At 55.8% G+C, this 14427-nt stretch overlaps 2 protein-coding genes across 7 annotated transcripts in view; one reads left to right on the forward strand and one right to left on the reverse strand.

The window, feature by feature from the left end:
• The window catches only part of Psap (prosaposin), a 33657-nt gene extending 23231 nt beyond the window's left edge, over positions 1 to 10426 (forward strand). The window contains exons 6-14 of the mRNA XM_005325937.5: positions 191 to 334; positions 1796 to 1852; positions 5445 to 5576; positions 6804 to 6899; positions 7301 to 7562; positions 7651 to 7808; positions 8083 to 8163; positions 8358 to 8465; positions 9492 to 10426. Of these exons, the coding sequence (XP_005325994.2) occupies positions 191 to 334; positions 1796 to 1852; positions 5445 to 5576; positions 6804 to 6899; positions 7301 to 7562; positions 7651 to 7808; positions 8083 to 8163; positions 8358 to 8465; positions 9492 to 9527 (1074 nt within the window). The 3' untranslated portion in view covers positions 9528 to 10426. The remainder of the gene's footprint in view (positions 1 to 190; positions 335 to 1795; positions 1853 to 5444; positions 5577 to 6803; positions 6900 to 7300; positions 7563 to 7650; positions 7809 to 8082; positions 8164 to 8357; positions 8466 to 9491) is intronic.
• Positions 10427 to 10651: 225 nt separating this feature from the next.
• The window catches only part of Cdh23 (cadherin related 23), a 377491-nt gene continuing 373715 nt past the window's right edge, over positions 10652 to 14427 (reverse strand). For 5 of the 6 annotated variants that reach the window (XM_078040863.1, XM_078040853.1, XM_078040871.1 and 2 more), the window contains 8 exons: positions 14034 to 14154; positions 13872 to 13951; positions 13740 to 13780; positions 13579 to 13639; positions 13009 to 13138; positions 12794 to 12916; positions 12376 to 12480; positions 10652 to 11655 (listed from right to left, as the gene is read on the reverse strand). In XM_078040863.1, the coding sequence (XP_077896989.1) occupies positions 11329 to 11655; positions 12376 to 12480; positions 12794 to 12916; positions 13009 to 13138; positions 13579 to 13639; positions 13740 to 13780; positions 13872 to 13951; positions 14034 to 14154 (988 nt within the window). In that variant the 3' untranslated portion in view covers positions 10652 to 11328. The remainder of the gene's footprint in view (positions 11656 to 12375; positions 12481 to 12793; positions 12917 to 13008; positions 13139 to 13578; positions 13640 to 13739; positions 13781 to 13871; positions 13952 to 14033; positions 14155 to 14427) is intronic. The other variant, XM_078040860.1, reaches the window with a different exon arrangement.

Below are 14427 nucleotides of genomic sequence, written 5' to 3' on the forward strand. Positions count from 1 at the left end.
CAGGCCTCCCCAGTCTGTTGCTTCAGTGAATCCTGAGTTGACTTTAAACCTACTGGTACTTGTAGAGCCTCTTAAAAACCCATCAGGAGCTGCCCGGTGGTGGCCCCCAGTGCTGTGGCCTGGGCAGGGGAAGACTCTGCAGGAGTCGGTCCTCCGCCACAGAGCTGCGTCCTAACTGTCCTCTCTCTAGGCCAGTGGAGACGTCTGCCAGGACTGCATGCAGATGGTGACCGACATCCAGACGGCCGTGAGGACCAATTCCACCTTTGTGGAGGGCTTGGTGGAGCATGCCAAGGAGGAGTGTGACCGCCTGGGGCCTGGCATGGCTGACATGGTGAGTGTGCCCCTCCCTGCTGTGAAGATGTCCTGGCCCCGGGAGCTGGGCTCTGGAGACGGGAGTGGGGCACCAAAAGAGCAGATCGTTGCTGCCGCGATAGAGTTGGGAATTTCAGCCTGACTGCTGTGAGTTGAGGTGCTTCAAATAATCCCTCTCTGTTTTTCCCAGCTGCTTGAGTGGGGACCTTACATACACTTCGGGTAGTTGAATCTGCAGATAATAGAAAATGATGGAAGAACACTGCTTTTGTCCAACTTTGTCTTCTTCCTGTCACGTGCCTATTACAAATGCTCAGGGCCGGCTGTTGAAAGAGCCTGGTGGTTCTGCGAGCGCCCACCTGGTGAGCCAGCCTACACGGCGCCCACCTGGAGGCCTGGGTTCTGTGGGCTCGGCACCCCACTCTGTTAGTTCCTTTGGTGGTTTCATTCCTTGGACCCAATTCCCATTATTAAATTCGCTCATGAAATTGATGTGGAAAACCAAAACCCAAGTTAGTACCCGAGTGCCCTCTGAAACCTTTGTGGGGGAGGCCGTTGGGATTCTGCTCTGGGTTCCAGCGCGGCCTTCCTGGGTGGAGCCCTGTCGGTGGCCTGGCTCTCTAGGGCTGTCAGCCAGGGGAGCAGTCTTTTTATCTTCTCATTATGAAAGCCTGGGAATCAGTTTGCAGTTGCTGTTGTAGGTGGTTTCTCAGGTAAACCCTCACCTAGGGCTGTTCGCGTTACCCTTGGTTTCTAGGGAGAAGCGAGCACTAGCTTAGTGTGGCAGGAGCTGTTCTGAGAGGGGCTGCTTCAGTGCCTCGCTTCGTATGAAATCAGGCCATTGAAAATCATTCTTGATTCGTCTGGATTTAAATTTTATAACCAGCCCTGTCTGAGAATGTGAAAAGGTTTCAAGAGTGACCTTGGATTCCTCATCAGTGGGTCTGTAACTGCGTTCTCTCCCAACTGCAAACTGCTAGGGAGCAACTTTTGAACGTTGGGGCAAATTGGCGGTAAATAGAGAAAGACAAAATCTCTTTAGTTCTTTTGGTAAACAGTTTCAGAACACATTCTCTGTTTTCTGTAAGTTATAAAATAACGTCACTTTTATCTCATTAAAGTTTGTTCTGAGCAGATTATAAAATTCTATAGGAATTTTTTTAGGGGTGATACAGGGATTGAACCCAGGGGTGTTTAAGCAGTGAGCCACATCCCCAACTCTTTTAAAAATATTTTATTTAGAGACAGGGTCTCTGAGTTGCTTAGGGCCTTGCTAAATTTCTGAGACTGGCTTTAAACTCAAAATCCTCCTGCCTCAGCCTCCCGAGCCACTGGGATTACAGGTATGCACCACCGTGCCTGGCTCTATCGATAGAAATCTTGATAATCAGCAGTTAGCACTATTGAAAAGGCTAGTTTGGATTTTTGGTTCTTTGCTGCAGTAATTAATTTAACTGAAGAACTGTTTCTCTCTCTCCAGTGCAAGAACTATATCAGCCAGTACTCTGAAATCGCCATCCAGATGATGATGCACATGGTAGGTGGCAGGAGAGTCCTTGGTTAGCATTTTTGTCCTAAATGTTGCTATTTCCAGATACAGTTTAGTTTCTTTCTTTCTTTCCTTTTTTTTTTTTTTTTTTAATTCTCAAAATACTGAATTGAGGCCAGAAAGAACCCTCTTTGACCAGCAGGCTCTCCACTTCAATCTCAGTCCACCCCCACCCACCCACCTAAGAAAGGCAGAAGGAAGAAGCTTGATCCCAGGACTGCCTGCTGGTAGCCTGCCTGCTGGCCTGTGCACCCGCGAGCTGGCCGTCAGATTGCTAGTATCTGGCTTTAGCCCTGGGATCTGCAGTACTTTGCTCTCTAGACCAACCCCGAGCATTGCCGCCATGCAGCCTGAGTTTGGAGCTGGGGAGGGTGGGAATCCTGCCTGGTGGAGTGGGCCCTTTGCCCTGGAGTGGGGTCAGCTAGTGGCTGCTCAGGCTCTGACTCCTGCACTGGCGTCTCTTGGGTCCCGGTGACAGGGACATTTATTCCCTGTTAGACGTGGGAAGCGGGCTGGCTCCTCTGTGTTGGGACTGTCTTAAGAAGCTGGCTGGCCTGCAGCACGCTGAGCTGAGGAGCTGGCTTGGCCTTCCTGGATCTAATCTGAAGGCCAGAGCAGGGTGGGGTGCACTATTCCCCTACGCTGCCTTTCTGCATCAGAATTGATGTCTGTCCTTGAGTTTGTTCCTAACACAGGGGTCCCTCACCTCTGGCCCTTCACAGAACAGATCAGTTCCCTTGGAACCCAGTGAAGCCCATTTGTGGCTGAGTCATTGCAGTTGAGACCCTTGACCCACAGAGCCTGGCAGGGTGACCATTGGGCCTGTTCTGCCTACTCCAGTCATCTGCCAAATAAGCCAGGCACAGCAGTTTATTTGGTATCTTCGCTCACGGCCTGCCTTGTAAAAATGTTTAAAGGCAAACGTTACAGAGACGTGCAGCTGAAGTAGGTGAAAATAAGCTTTCCATGTGACTCGACCTAATGAAGTACTTCCTTGTTGCTCACATGAATATTTTTCCTTATAAATACAGTGTAGAAAATTTTTTGAAAATACAGATAATACTTCACACAAAAATCATTTGCATTTTCATAAAAGTCTGTGGGGTCATTATTTATATATTGCTTTGTATTTTGTAGTTTGCATCCCTCTCCCGATTTATTGATCACTAAGTTATCTTTGTACAGGTGATTTCCATGTGACTGCTGCATATTAATTCACAGTATGGATCAAACAATCAGTGTGACCAGTCCCCTGTGGCTAGGCGTATAGGTTGTTTTCAGGTTTGCCCTTGGAATGAGAAACATCCTTAGTGCCAAATATATATCTATGCCCATCCCCATTCTTTCCCTTAGTGTGTGGGTCACTGAAGCTGGAATTGTTGACTCAAAGCTCAGGCTTTTAATAGGTAGTCAAATCTGCTGCCCAGGCCATCGCTGGCCCTAGGGTAGATTGCCCCAAGGCTAGGTGTGGCGAGTGGTGTGTTTATAACAACCTCCCACCCCCCACCCCCGCCAATTTGGGCAGCCCTGGTGTCCAGGTCCATTGTAATGCTCGTAACTAACCCGTGGGGAGGGCCCAGTGGGGTCAGACTCTGGAGGTGGAGACCCTTCACAGTGACTTTGCTGCACAGCATGATTTAGTATTGGTTGTAGGGACAGCACACACACTAGGTGGCCAGTGTGGTCTGTCCCAGGGCCAGAATAGCGTTTGGGGTCCATCAGGCTAATGGGACAGGTAGGTAGGTAGCAATGCCAGACTGCTGGGGTGGGCCCTTGGCTTCAGTGGTACCCCTAACCCCTGTTGACTGCTTGATGATTTGTTGTTTTAATTTTTCTTAACTGTTGTATCCTTTCCTTTCCGTTGTTTCCATCTCCGATTTCCTGTTTTTTTGTTCAACAGCAGGATCAGGTATGTGATGGAGAATTTGCTTGTAGTAGTGATCTGCTGCTTTTCCTAGTTATATTTTGCTTTATTTCTTTCTTTATTTTTGTTTAGCGTGGTATCTCTGACAGATACAAGGAATAGTTGCAAAAGGCAAGGGTCCCCCTCTCTGCCAGGCATCCTGCCCCTGAGTTCAGCATTTCAAGTGTTGGGGTCTCCCTCCTTCAAGGGGTCTGGAAAACAACAGAGTCTTGCCCTCTAGTCAGAATCAATATGTGGAATGCATGTATGCAGGCCACCAGCGTGCTGATGAGGAATCGGGGGTGGCCTCGGAGGCGCCTGGCCTCCGGCAGGACGCCTTGTGTCTGTCACAACACGAGTGGGCATTGCATGTCTTTAGTGCTGTCTTCATAATCCCGGATGCTGCTGCTGCATGAGCTAATTGGTCTTGCAAATGACACATTGTCCCCCTGTGTGTTGGATCCAGAGAATTGGAAACAATCTCTTGATTGTGGCTTCTGCCCTTCTGGGTGATGGATGGGGTCCTTTGGGTCTGGAGACACGTCAGATGGCCACTGTGGGAGCCACATCCACAGTCCACACTGGGGCCATTCTCAGCTTGGCCTCTTCCGAGCGCTGGGAAGCCTTTGGAAGTGTAATGGGAGAGCACTTGGGTTGGGACGCCTGGATTTCTGCCTCTGCTGCCTTGAGTCTGAACAAAGCTGATCCTGAGAGAAGAGCAGCCCCCCTCCCCCATCTTGGCACCTTTTTTTCCTTTAAAAAAAAAAAAAACTTGCTGTATCTTCAGCCTCACTCTGACATTTTTCTCCCCGTTTTTAAGGTGTGCCAAAGGGAAAGGATCTGGGATATTCTGTACCCAGGCCCCCAGCCCCACATTCTAGAGCTGTTTCAACAGCACCAGCTGCCGGTCTGTCTCTCTGGCCTCAGCAGGCTTGGGCTTGGAGCCTGGGCTTGGAGCCTGGGCTGACGGGTTTTGTGTGTGGTGGTGGTAGGCAGATGCCCACAGGCCCGGGCTGGTGCTGGCTGCATTGGATTCACAGTTCACGGGGTCTGCATTCTTATTTTGGGCTTGGTCGTCATGGTGAAATGGTCAGGGTCTCCAAACTCTTTCCTTCTCTTGCCTAGTGTCCAGATGGTGTGTGGAGGGCTGGGTCTGAAGACCTTGTGATTTGAAATGATTCACCACCGTCGGGGTGGGGGTGGGCTCCTGTGTCCTGTGTGCAGTTGTGAACACAGAACGTGGATTTTAGAAAAGCCAACTTTCCCTCTAACATGTCGTTTTAAATGGTCCCGCCCCTGCAAGATCTGGTGTGCTTTCCTCCCCAGCTTAGGCTTTCTGTTAGCTCGTGGGCACTGTGGTTTCCCCCTGGAATAAAGAAACTCTGCTGAGAATGAGTCCTCGGGGATGCTGAAGGCCGCGGGAGCCTCTGTTCCTTATGGTGGCCCTGACTAGAGCCGCACGATGGCTTCCTAGGGGTAGTTAGCTCACGTGCTCTGCTCCTGGACATGAGTCCTTCTCAGTTGAAGTTGAGTCTGGAATCCCTGCCAGTCAGGGTGGGTGGGGTCAGCCTTGACCCTGGGGCTGGGGTGCTCCTCAGCACCCCAACCCCGGTGTCTGGGGAGGGGCTGAGGTGGCGGCGTGGGCTCCGTCTGACTGCTGGTTCTGTGCCCTTTCAGCAACCCAAGGAGATCTGCGCGCTGGTTGGGTTCTGTGACGAGGTCAAGGAAGTGCCTCTGCAGACCCTGATTCCCGCCAGAGTGGCCTCCGAGAACGTCCTCCCTGCCCTGGAACTGATGGATCCCCTCGAGGTACCTGCTGTTACTGTGTGTGGACTACGGCACAGCCGGCCACTCCATGCTGTGTCACATCTAGGTGTCACACACTTTCTGTTCCCTGCCTGGCTCCTCTGCGTCTCATGGCTGTCCCCCGGCTGTCCCACCTCCTCCCTGGGCTGTGTTCCTGGGCCAAGGCCCTGGTGGTGGTTTCCAGATCCTGTGGGTTGTCAGTGCCAGCTCAGCCCTGACCTTTTCACGTGGACCTCCTGGGTCCTTCCCCACACTGGAGCCATCGTACCGAGTCTAGGCCGCCCTCCCAGGGCTTGTGCAGAAGCCTCATTGGGCCCACTGCTGGTACGTGGGTCAAGAGCCCACAGTGAACTTGAACCCAGCACTTCCTGTGGTCAGGTAGTATTCTAGGGCCATGATGCCCCTGTGCCCTCTGTTTCTTCTCTGTGTGGCTACAGAAAGGGTTGAGGTGTTGGATGGAATAAGGGGAGCTCAGCCTCCTGCTCCCAGAGGTGCTCCAAGCCCCTCACCCACCCTCCCCACCAAGTTCGCGGCCAGAGTGCACGGAGGAGCAGTACAGCGGTGACTGTTAACACGTGACCACTTAAATGTTTAAACCAAAGTTAGGCAAAATTCAACTTCAGGTCCCTTGTTCCGTCAGCTTCCTTGAGGCGTTCAGTAGACATTTGGAGCTGGTGCCTCTGTGCTGGACAGAGCACCTGGGTTGTCACGAGGTTCTACCCAGTAGTGTTATTACTTTATTAAAGGTAGGTTCTAGAAAAACAACCGCAGGTGTTAATGAGGTTTGGGAAAGTCAAAAGCAAACCTGAAATGGGGTTACAACTCTTGATTTCTAAATAGCTGTCAGATACAGTGACTCTCATTCTGTTCCCTGGCTGCCATCTGTCTCCCAAAGGGATGTGGAATGATGAAATATTAGAACCAGACACAAGAGCAGGGAGATAGCTCTTTGGGGTGAGGGAGGGGACTGCTTCTACCTTCTGAAATACACATTCCTGGATTTGGGGTGGTGTGGGAGTAGAGGAGGGGGGAAGGGCTGGATCGCCTGCTGTGTAAGCAGCAGCAGGACGTGGAACCCCAGATGTGGAGGAAGCCACGCATCCTTTTGCAGGGGCCCTTGGTGTGCTGCTAACCTGCCCTGGTCCCCGCAGCCCTCTGCAGCTTATAACAGCGGCAGTGGGAGCGAGGGCCTGAGTCCCAGCGTGAACGTGTGTCTCTCTTTGTCAACAGGAGGAGCTGATCCTGGCCCATGCTAACATGTTGTGCAAGGCGTGTCAATTCGTGGTGAAGAAGGTGGCCGACTTGATCAACAACAACAGCACCATGGTGCGTGGCCCTCCTGGAAGGATGCTCCAGCGGGAGAATTCAGCGGGGGAGAGGGATCTGGCCCCCCTTACTTTTTTCCCCTTAACTCCTAGTATCCTAAGGGTGAACCCGGGCCTGGCATGTGCCATGCAAGCACTCTACCACTGAGCCATGGCCAGCTCCCCTCACTGGTTGGCACCAGCCTGGGATGTGCACGGCCACATCCTCTCCTCCAAAGGCTGTTTCCTCTGTGGGGCCCTCTCGGCTTGTTCTGCGGGCAGCTCTGGTCTTATTCTGTGTGGTCTTCCAAGGGAGGGACAGTGCCTCCTGTGGGCTGCTGTCCTCGTGTTTTCAGAGTCTCTCCCCTCCGCGCATGATTCTCTATGTTCCAGGAAAATCTCGCATGATTCTCTGTGTTCCAGGAAAAAATCGTCCATGCTTTGGATACGGCGTGCTCGATGCTGCCCAAGTCTGTGTCGACCGTGTGCCAGGAGGTGGTGGACACATACAGCGGGTACATCTTGTCAGTGCTTGAGGAGGAGCTGAACCCTGAGCAGGTGTGCAGAGAGCTCCGTCTCTGCTCCTCTGGCAAGGGCCAGCTCGAGATGATCGGCCGAATCGGACTGCCTGAGCTGCCCCCGCTGCCCAAGTCGCCTGCGCTGCCCAAGTCGCCTACACTGCCCGGTGAGCCCAGGGCACACGAGGCACAGGATGGCCCCTCCTGAGTCTGGAAGGACCCTGTCAGCATCAAGCCCTGTGTTCTCTTGTGTAGCCCGGGTGACTCCCCTGAAGGACGGTCCCTTCTGTGAGGTGTGCAAGAAGCTGGTCGGCTACTTGGAGCACAGCCTGGAGAAGAACAGCACCAAGCAGGAGATCCTGTCCGCGCTCGAGAAGGGCTGCAGCTTCCTGCCTGAGCCCTACCAGAAGCAGGTAGCAGGGGCTGGGGCAGCTCCCGCGGTGCCCCTGGAAGTGGAAGGAAGCAGACTGTGGCTGTCCCCGGCCTGGAGTTGGCTGGGCTGAGGGATGACCTGTTGATCTTCCTGGAGCTGCAGAGGGGCGGAGTCTGCTAGTGAGGGCAGAGGGTGGGCCTCAGGGAGGAGTCGCAGGGCCCACCGGCCTAGGAGTGACAGGGACTGGTGGAAGAGCGTGTCCATCTACTTAAACATGCTCAGACCTGGTCCTGTGTCCCCTTCTTACTTGGCAGTGTGACGAGTTTGTGACCGAGTATGAGCCCGTGCTGGTCGAGGTCCTCCTGGAGGTGATAGACCCGTCCTTTGTGTGCTCGGTAAGCCTCGCTGGGCGGCCTGGCCATCGGGGGAGCCGGGGGAGCGGGAGTGCAGGGGGGCCTCTAGCGCCATCGTTGCCCTCTTCACGGGTCTGAGAGCGTGTCCCCTTCCAGCTGCTTCCTGGAGCTGTTAATTTCGACTTTGGAAGGGGTGGGCTGGGCAGTTCCCGATTCTCCCCCCTTTTCCCCTGTAGAAAATCGGAGCCTGCTCCTCTGCCCGCAAGCTGCTCTTGGGAGCTGAGAGGTGTGTCTGGGGCCCCAGCTACTGGTGCCGGAACGCGGAGACGGCAGCCCAGTGTAATGTGAGTAGCTCGGCCGACCGCCTTCCAGTGGGTGGCCCCTTGGGAGTCCTGCTCTGATAGGGACCTCAGCGGTCAGCTCTCTACCCTGCCTTCTGTAAGTGCGAAAACCGCAGCCCAGAGAGGCAGTCAGGGTCTCCTGAGTTGCCCAGCGAAGGCGGGCCCGCCTGCCTCTCGTCCTCTGGGGTGAAGGGTGCTGGGTGTTCTCTGGTATGTCTGCTTTCTTGCTGTCATCAGTCCCCTCCTGATAGTGTCAGACCTTCATGGGGTCACTCTGGGAACTGCCAGGCCTCTGGGACTCATTGCCCAGACCCTTGCGTGGGTCCCCCCACCCCAGCACATTTGCCCTCCTGGAGCCTGGCCTGAGTCCTACCCAAGGCCAGCTGGAGGTCTTCTTGAATGGAGCCCCTGCCCAGCAGCCCCAGGACTCTGTGGGCACCATCCTGGCTGGGCAGCCACCGGTTGGGTGACCCATGCCACGTTCTGGGTGGGGATTTGTTCTGGCCTTGTTACTTTGTGTTCCTTTAACTTTTTCCTCCTCTCTGGGTTCCTTTTGACGGTTTCCCGGAGGAGTTATTGTGGGTCACTACAGGGAGAGGCCCACACCCGGTCCTGTCCAGGTCCCCACCCATGTGCACCATCACCCTGCCATCGGTGGGGGTAAAGGTGCCCGTGGTTAGAGACCTGAGCTGGGGTGTGCCATGGCTCGTGATGAGGTGGATTTGCCCTTGTGCAGCTGTGACACAGGTTCTTGGGGACCAGATGTCAGTAGTTGGAGTGGTCCTGGGCCCTGCCTGCTCCGGTGCTCATCTGCACTGCACTAAAGGTTTTGCGTCTGCTGAACTGGGCTCTGGCCTTAGGAGGCGCCAAAGCTCCACTGGCCCCGTGTTCCTTGGTTTTGAATGAGCTCCTCGGCATCTGGTGTGAGCCACCAGACCTGGGACATGATGCCAGATCCTGGGTGATGTGCGATGTAATGGGCCAGGAATTGAGCCTGTCACCTGATCCCTGTTTCCTCTTTCCTCCCAGGCTGTCGAGCATTGCAAGCGTCACGTATGGAACTAGGATTCCATCTTGGAGAAGCCGTAGCCTGTTTCCCTCCTTGTGTGTCTGGGGTAACGAACGCACAGACCTGTCGGTCGTAAGAGCAGGACCCTCCTTTTGACCACCCCGATTTGTCTCCCTTATTGTAGCATTGCTGTCACGGGGGAGGTGTCTCCCCACCAACATAGCTGCTTCAGTGTCCCCTCTGCTGGGGGGACACACTGGCCTGAGGTCTTGAGCCACCCTCTCAGCAGGGGCCTTGTTCTGAGCCCTGACAGGCTTGGGTGCTGGTAGGTTTGTGCTTCTGAGGTCACTTCCTGTCCCCTTTCCTGCTGTACAGAGCAGCCAGAGGCAGTTCAGAAGAATTGGGTGTTTTAAATAATTCCTATAGGGGCAGTGCAGAGACCTTGGAAGCCGCTACTGGTGGCCAGTGGGTGCGGTGGCCCCAGGTTGACCCTTGTTTTTGCTTTCCTGTCTTTTCCTGGGGATACCTTGTTTAGGGTTCTGTGGGTTTGGGTTGGGAGGGGAAATTTCACCTGAATGTAACCTGCTGGCTGTACCTGGAGGTTCTGTGCACCGTGGCAACCGCTTGCTCAGTGTCTGCTGGAGTCCTGCTTCATGCCTCTGCCCACCCCTGCCCCTGCTGTGGATTTTTTCTTTTTTTTTTAATTTTCCCTTTCAAATAAATGTGGATAACAGCTCCTAAGTCCCTGCTTGGTAGAGAGTGGCAGGCAGGGTCTGCTGGGTGTGGAGTGGGTACTATTGTCTGGGCTCGGCTGCTGCCTGTTTGGCCACCAAAGCTGTTCTACTTCTGGTTGCCAAGAGACAAGCAGAGCAGATGCTATGAAATGAACTTAGTGGTTTTCATTTGTTTTGCACTAAAATTTCTGTGATTTAACAATAAAGTTCTGTTAACCAGATCTGGGCTTGAGTGTGTGATACCTCGCTAGAGGAGTTTGGTCTCTGCTGAGCTCCACGCCCCTGGTCCCTTCAGCACCCTTGGCCAGGAAAAGAAAGCAAAGTGGGTTCAAATTAAAATAAAGGCACTTGGTCCCCCCAAGTCGCAGGGCCAGCAGTGGGTCGGGGAGCACTTGAAGCCCAGGCCTGCCCTTCACCCCTGACCCCCATCTCAGGCCACACACAGGGAGGTTACCAGAGCCAGTGTATTGCCAGTCCTTTAAACAGACCATTCCAAAAACTTTTCAGTGAGTTCCAGTTCAACAAAACCAAGGGGAAAAATACTGAGGGAATAACTTAATTTAAAAAAGGAGCACACACACACTCCACATTCAGAACCCGAGGGAATGTCAGTCACTTCTCTTTATATGCTGGGCACATTTGGGAAGCGAGTGAGATGGAGAGAATGCTTATTGAACTTGACCTTCTTGTCTGTCGGATCTATACGGTCAGCAGTCAGTGGGACTTGAAGTCGTGGCAGGCCAGCAGGGCTGCGGCTCTGGGTCTCTGTCCTGTGGCTGGACTCTTGCTGTGGCAGCCTGGCACACGGCCAGGGCAGAGCAGAAAAGGAGCCCCAGTGGCCTCAGCTGAGCTGGCCCCAGACTCCTGGGGGCCCCAGCAGCCCTCCTGACCTTGTCCTTAGATACTTAGCATTTTTGATTGGTTTTCTTAAAAAAATAACAAATTTTATGAAGATAGAGATCAGATGCTGGATGAGTGTCTGGCCAGAGTGGAATCTGAGTGCTGTGAGGCCAGCCGAGGCTGCCCACGTGGTGCTGGCCCCCGATGGGCCTTGTGCTGGCTGCTGCCCCGAGGGAGCGAGCGGTTGGGGCTGCTGCTCACACCCGCAAGTCTTCCGAGTGGGTCACAGCTCCGTGATCTCCAGGGGACTCTCCATGATCACGTCTCGAAGCTTGTGCAGGGGTGTGGATTTGGCGGATTCCGTGCGGGCGTTGCGCTCAAAGGCAGTGGCCTCTGCGGCGGTCAGCGTCTCCAGCGAGCGGCCCAGGCCCTTCTGGTCGTCCTCTGGCAGGCTGTTGAGGTCGGTGGCCAGCAGTGTGCCTGTGCTGCCGTGCACCACATGGATCCCGTCGGGCCCCTTGAGCTCCACCGGTGGCTTGTGGCGGAAGCGCAGGCTGCCCTGGCCCGGGCTGCGGTCCCCAGGCTCCTCCTCCAGCTCCGTCTGGATGAGCTGCAAGAGGCCAGATCCCCAGTGGCTCAGCTCCCACAGCTCAGGGCCATGCAAGAGGCAGGAGAAGCCAGCCCCAGAGGCTGCCATCCAGGCCCCTCCCTGCCTCACACAGGGCCTCCCAGCTGGCCTTTGGCCTCCCACCACCCTCCAGACTGGGTGCGTGCACAGGGCACCGTGATCGTTTAAAATGCTTCGGCACATCCTCGGGGACATGGGCTCCTTGAGGAAACCTTCAGATGCCTGTCCTCACTTTAAACGTCCTGTGACACGGTGTGGTGTCTGGGCTTCTTATCAGGCTGGTTCCTGCGTGCCCAGCTCTGATAGTGACCAGGTTGCACGTGTTCACAGAAGTGGGAGGGGACGGTGGTCAGGTTATTGAAGGGGCAGCGTGCACTCGGCTGGAAAACTGTGGTTAGCTCTAGTCTGAATTCGTAAATACTGACAGTCACTTCAGGTCCACGGGGCCCTACTGACCCTGATGACCAGTTTCTTAAAGTGACATTACCCCCTCCAGGGTGTCTTGGGGTTCACTGCCTCTGAGCACAACCATCCCTGGGAAAGACCCCCCCACCAGAGCCCGGAAGGTAGAAGTCCCCTTGCTGACTTCCACTAGACCCACACCCTGATGAGCTCCAGAGACGTCGAGGTAGCAGGAGAGAGCACCCCCAGGAGTGGGGCACGGCACACAGCTCCCTGCCCTCCCACCTACCACCCAGCTACCTCGGAGGTGGAGGAGTGGCAGGAGGAGGCTTTTTGCACCATCCGCTGTGCAAAGAGCTTTTTGAGCCGCAGGTAATCCTCCAGGACCACCTTCAGCAGCGAGCCCTGGGGGAGGGAGAGGGTCAACCCCCACCAAGGCCCTCCACGTCTGCCCCGCCTGCTCACTCCCTGTGGGGGCCTGGGGTGCACAGGATTCGGGTCCCAGGATTTGGAGCAGGACCTGGGGACAGTAGCCAGAAGCCGCATGGGACATGCTCAAGGCCACTGCAGGCCAGGGCAGCTCTGCACTGGCCCCGTGCCTAGGCCTTCTGGTGTTCCGGCCCCGTGGAGGCCGGGGCAGGCAGATCTGAGGCTTTCCGTCTTTCCTCTGGAATGAGGTCCAGGTTCAGCCGGGGCTCTGGGTGCAGGGAGGGCTCACCTTGATGGGTCCCTCACGAATGATCTGGCCCAGCTTGGCAATGTTGTCATACTCCTGGATGGCTGCCCGCAGGTACCGGTCATCGTCGGGCTTGACGGCTGCTGGCTCGCGCCCAAATGTTCCCTAGAGGGAGACGCCACCCAGGCAGAGAGGTGAAGCCGCTGCCCTCTCCACCCGGCCTCTCCACACTGCCAGCCACCCCCGTCCTGGCTCACGTGGGTGCGGGTGGGGCTGTTCCACAGGTCGGCGATCTCGCTCAGGTTCTCGGGCAGGTCATCCTCGTGCTCGGCCTGGGCGGCCAGCTCCAGGTTCCGGCAGAAGGGGTCTAGCCACACGGGGTTGGCTCTGCATTTGGGGAGCGGAGGGGGGTCAAGCAAGGAGAGCGCGCTAGACAGGTGCCCTCCCAGACGAACCTGCCCATCTCCCTGGTATCTTATGAATGCCATGCCTTCACGGCGGCCCCTGCACCTGTGGGTGTTCCTCCCACCCTAGGATCCTGCTTGAGCCAGACTGACATCTGTCCCAGTCAGCTTTGGTGGGGAGAACTCACTCTTTACCCAGTTCCCAAAGTCTATGCCCCTATATCCTATGCAGGGTGGGGTGGGGCAGGGGCCATGGGACAGGAATCCAAACCCAGCCATGCAGTTGAGGGTGGAGAGACAGCGGTGACCAGCCCACCAGGGGGCGCCCACAGCCCAGGTTTCAGCCAGCACTTGGGAGGCTGCAGGGACTAGGTTCCCTTCCTGGTTCCCAGCAGGCTCAGAGGGCCTGGCTGGTCGACTCACCCATCGAAGGAGTACTTGTTGGTGTTGGGCATGTCCATGATGTCGATGAAGCCACGGTTCCCTGCAGGGAGAAGGGTTGGGGCTTGGAGGGGAGGTGGGCAGCCCACCAGCTGCGGCTGGGCAATCTGGACACCCAGAGGTCCTCTCCTGGCCCTACTCACCTGCAGAGCCAGCCACAATGGCCTTGAGCTTCCTCTTGTGTCTGGAGAGAAGCAGGAAGAAGTGCCCATGAGGGAGGCTGAACTCACCTGGAACCCACAGCCCCGCCTGCCGCCAGGCGCAGGGACACTCACACGGTCCTGTAGTACCAGTTCATGAGGATGAAGAGCATGGCGGCCAGGAAGAGGAGGATGGCCAGGACGATGATCGCCATCTGTGGGGGAGAACAGGCCAGGCCTGAGCCGTGGGCTCCGGGGCAGAGCTGGCCCCGGGAAGGACGGGGGCCCGTGGGGTACCTGCAGGGCAGACATGTCATCGGGCAGCCGGACAGAGATGGCAGGCTGCACGTCCAGGACGTTGTAATTCCGGAAGAGATTCCGAAGCTGTTCCTTGTTCTCATCAATCATCTGGATCACCCTGGACCAGGGTCAGGGGCCTTAGTCCCACCTCAGCCACCTCCAAGACCTTACCCCCCTCCCCACCCGCCGTCTCCTCCGCTCTGCCTGAGCCCCCGGAAGATGATCGCCCTGTGTGCACTGAAGCCTTGCAGGACAGAAGCCCCCTGGCTTGGAGCCGGGGTTCTCACAGGGCCCCTGGGACTTCCTAGGGGTTCTGTTGGGTCTTCACCATAGGCAGAGGCTCCCACCAGGCTCGGAAGGGAGCTCTGCGCACCCCCCAAGCTGAGTCCTT

Source organism: Ictidomys tridecemlineatus, chromosome 1 (genome assembly GCF_052094955.1).
Source record: "Ictidomys tridecemlineatus isolate mIctTri1 chromosome 1, mIctTri1.hap1, whole genome shotgun sequence".
NCBI classification, from domain to species: Eukaryota; Metazoa; Chordata; class Mammalia; order Rodentia; family Sciuridae; genus Ictidomys; species Ictidomys tridecemlineatus.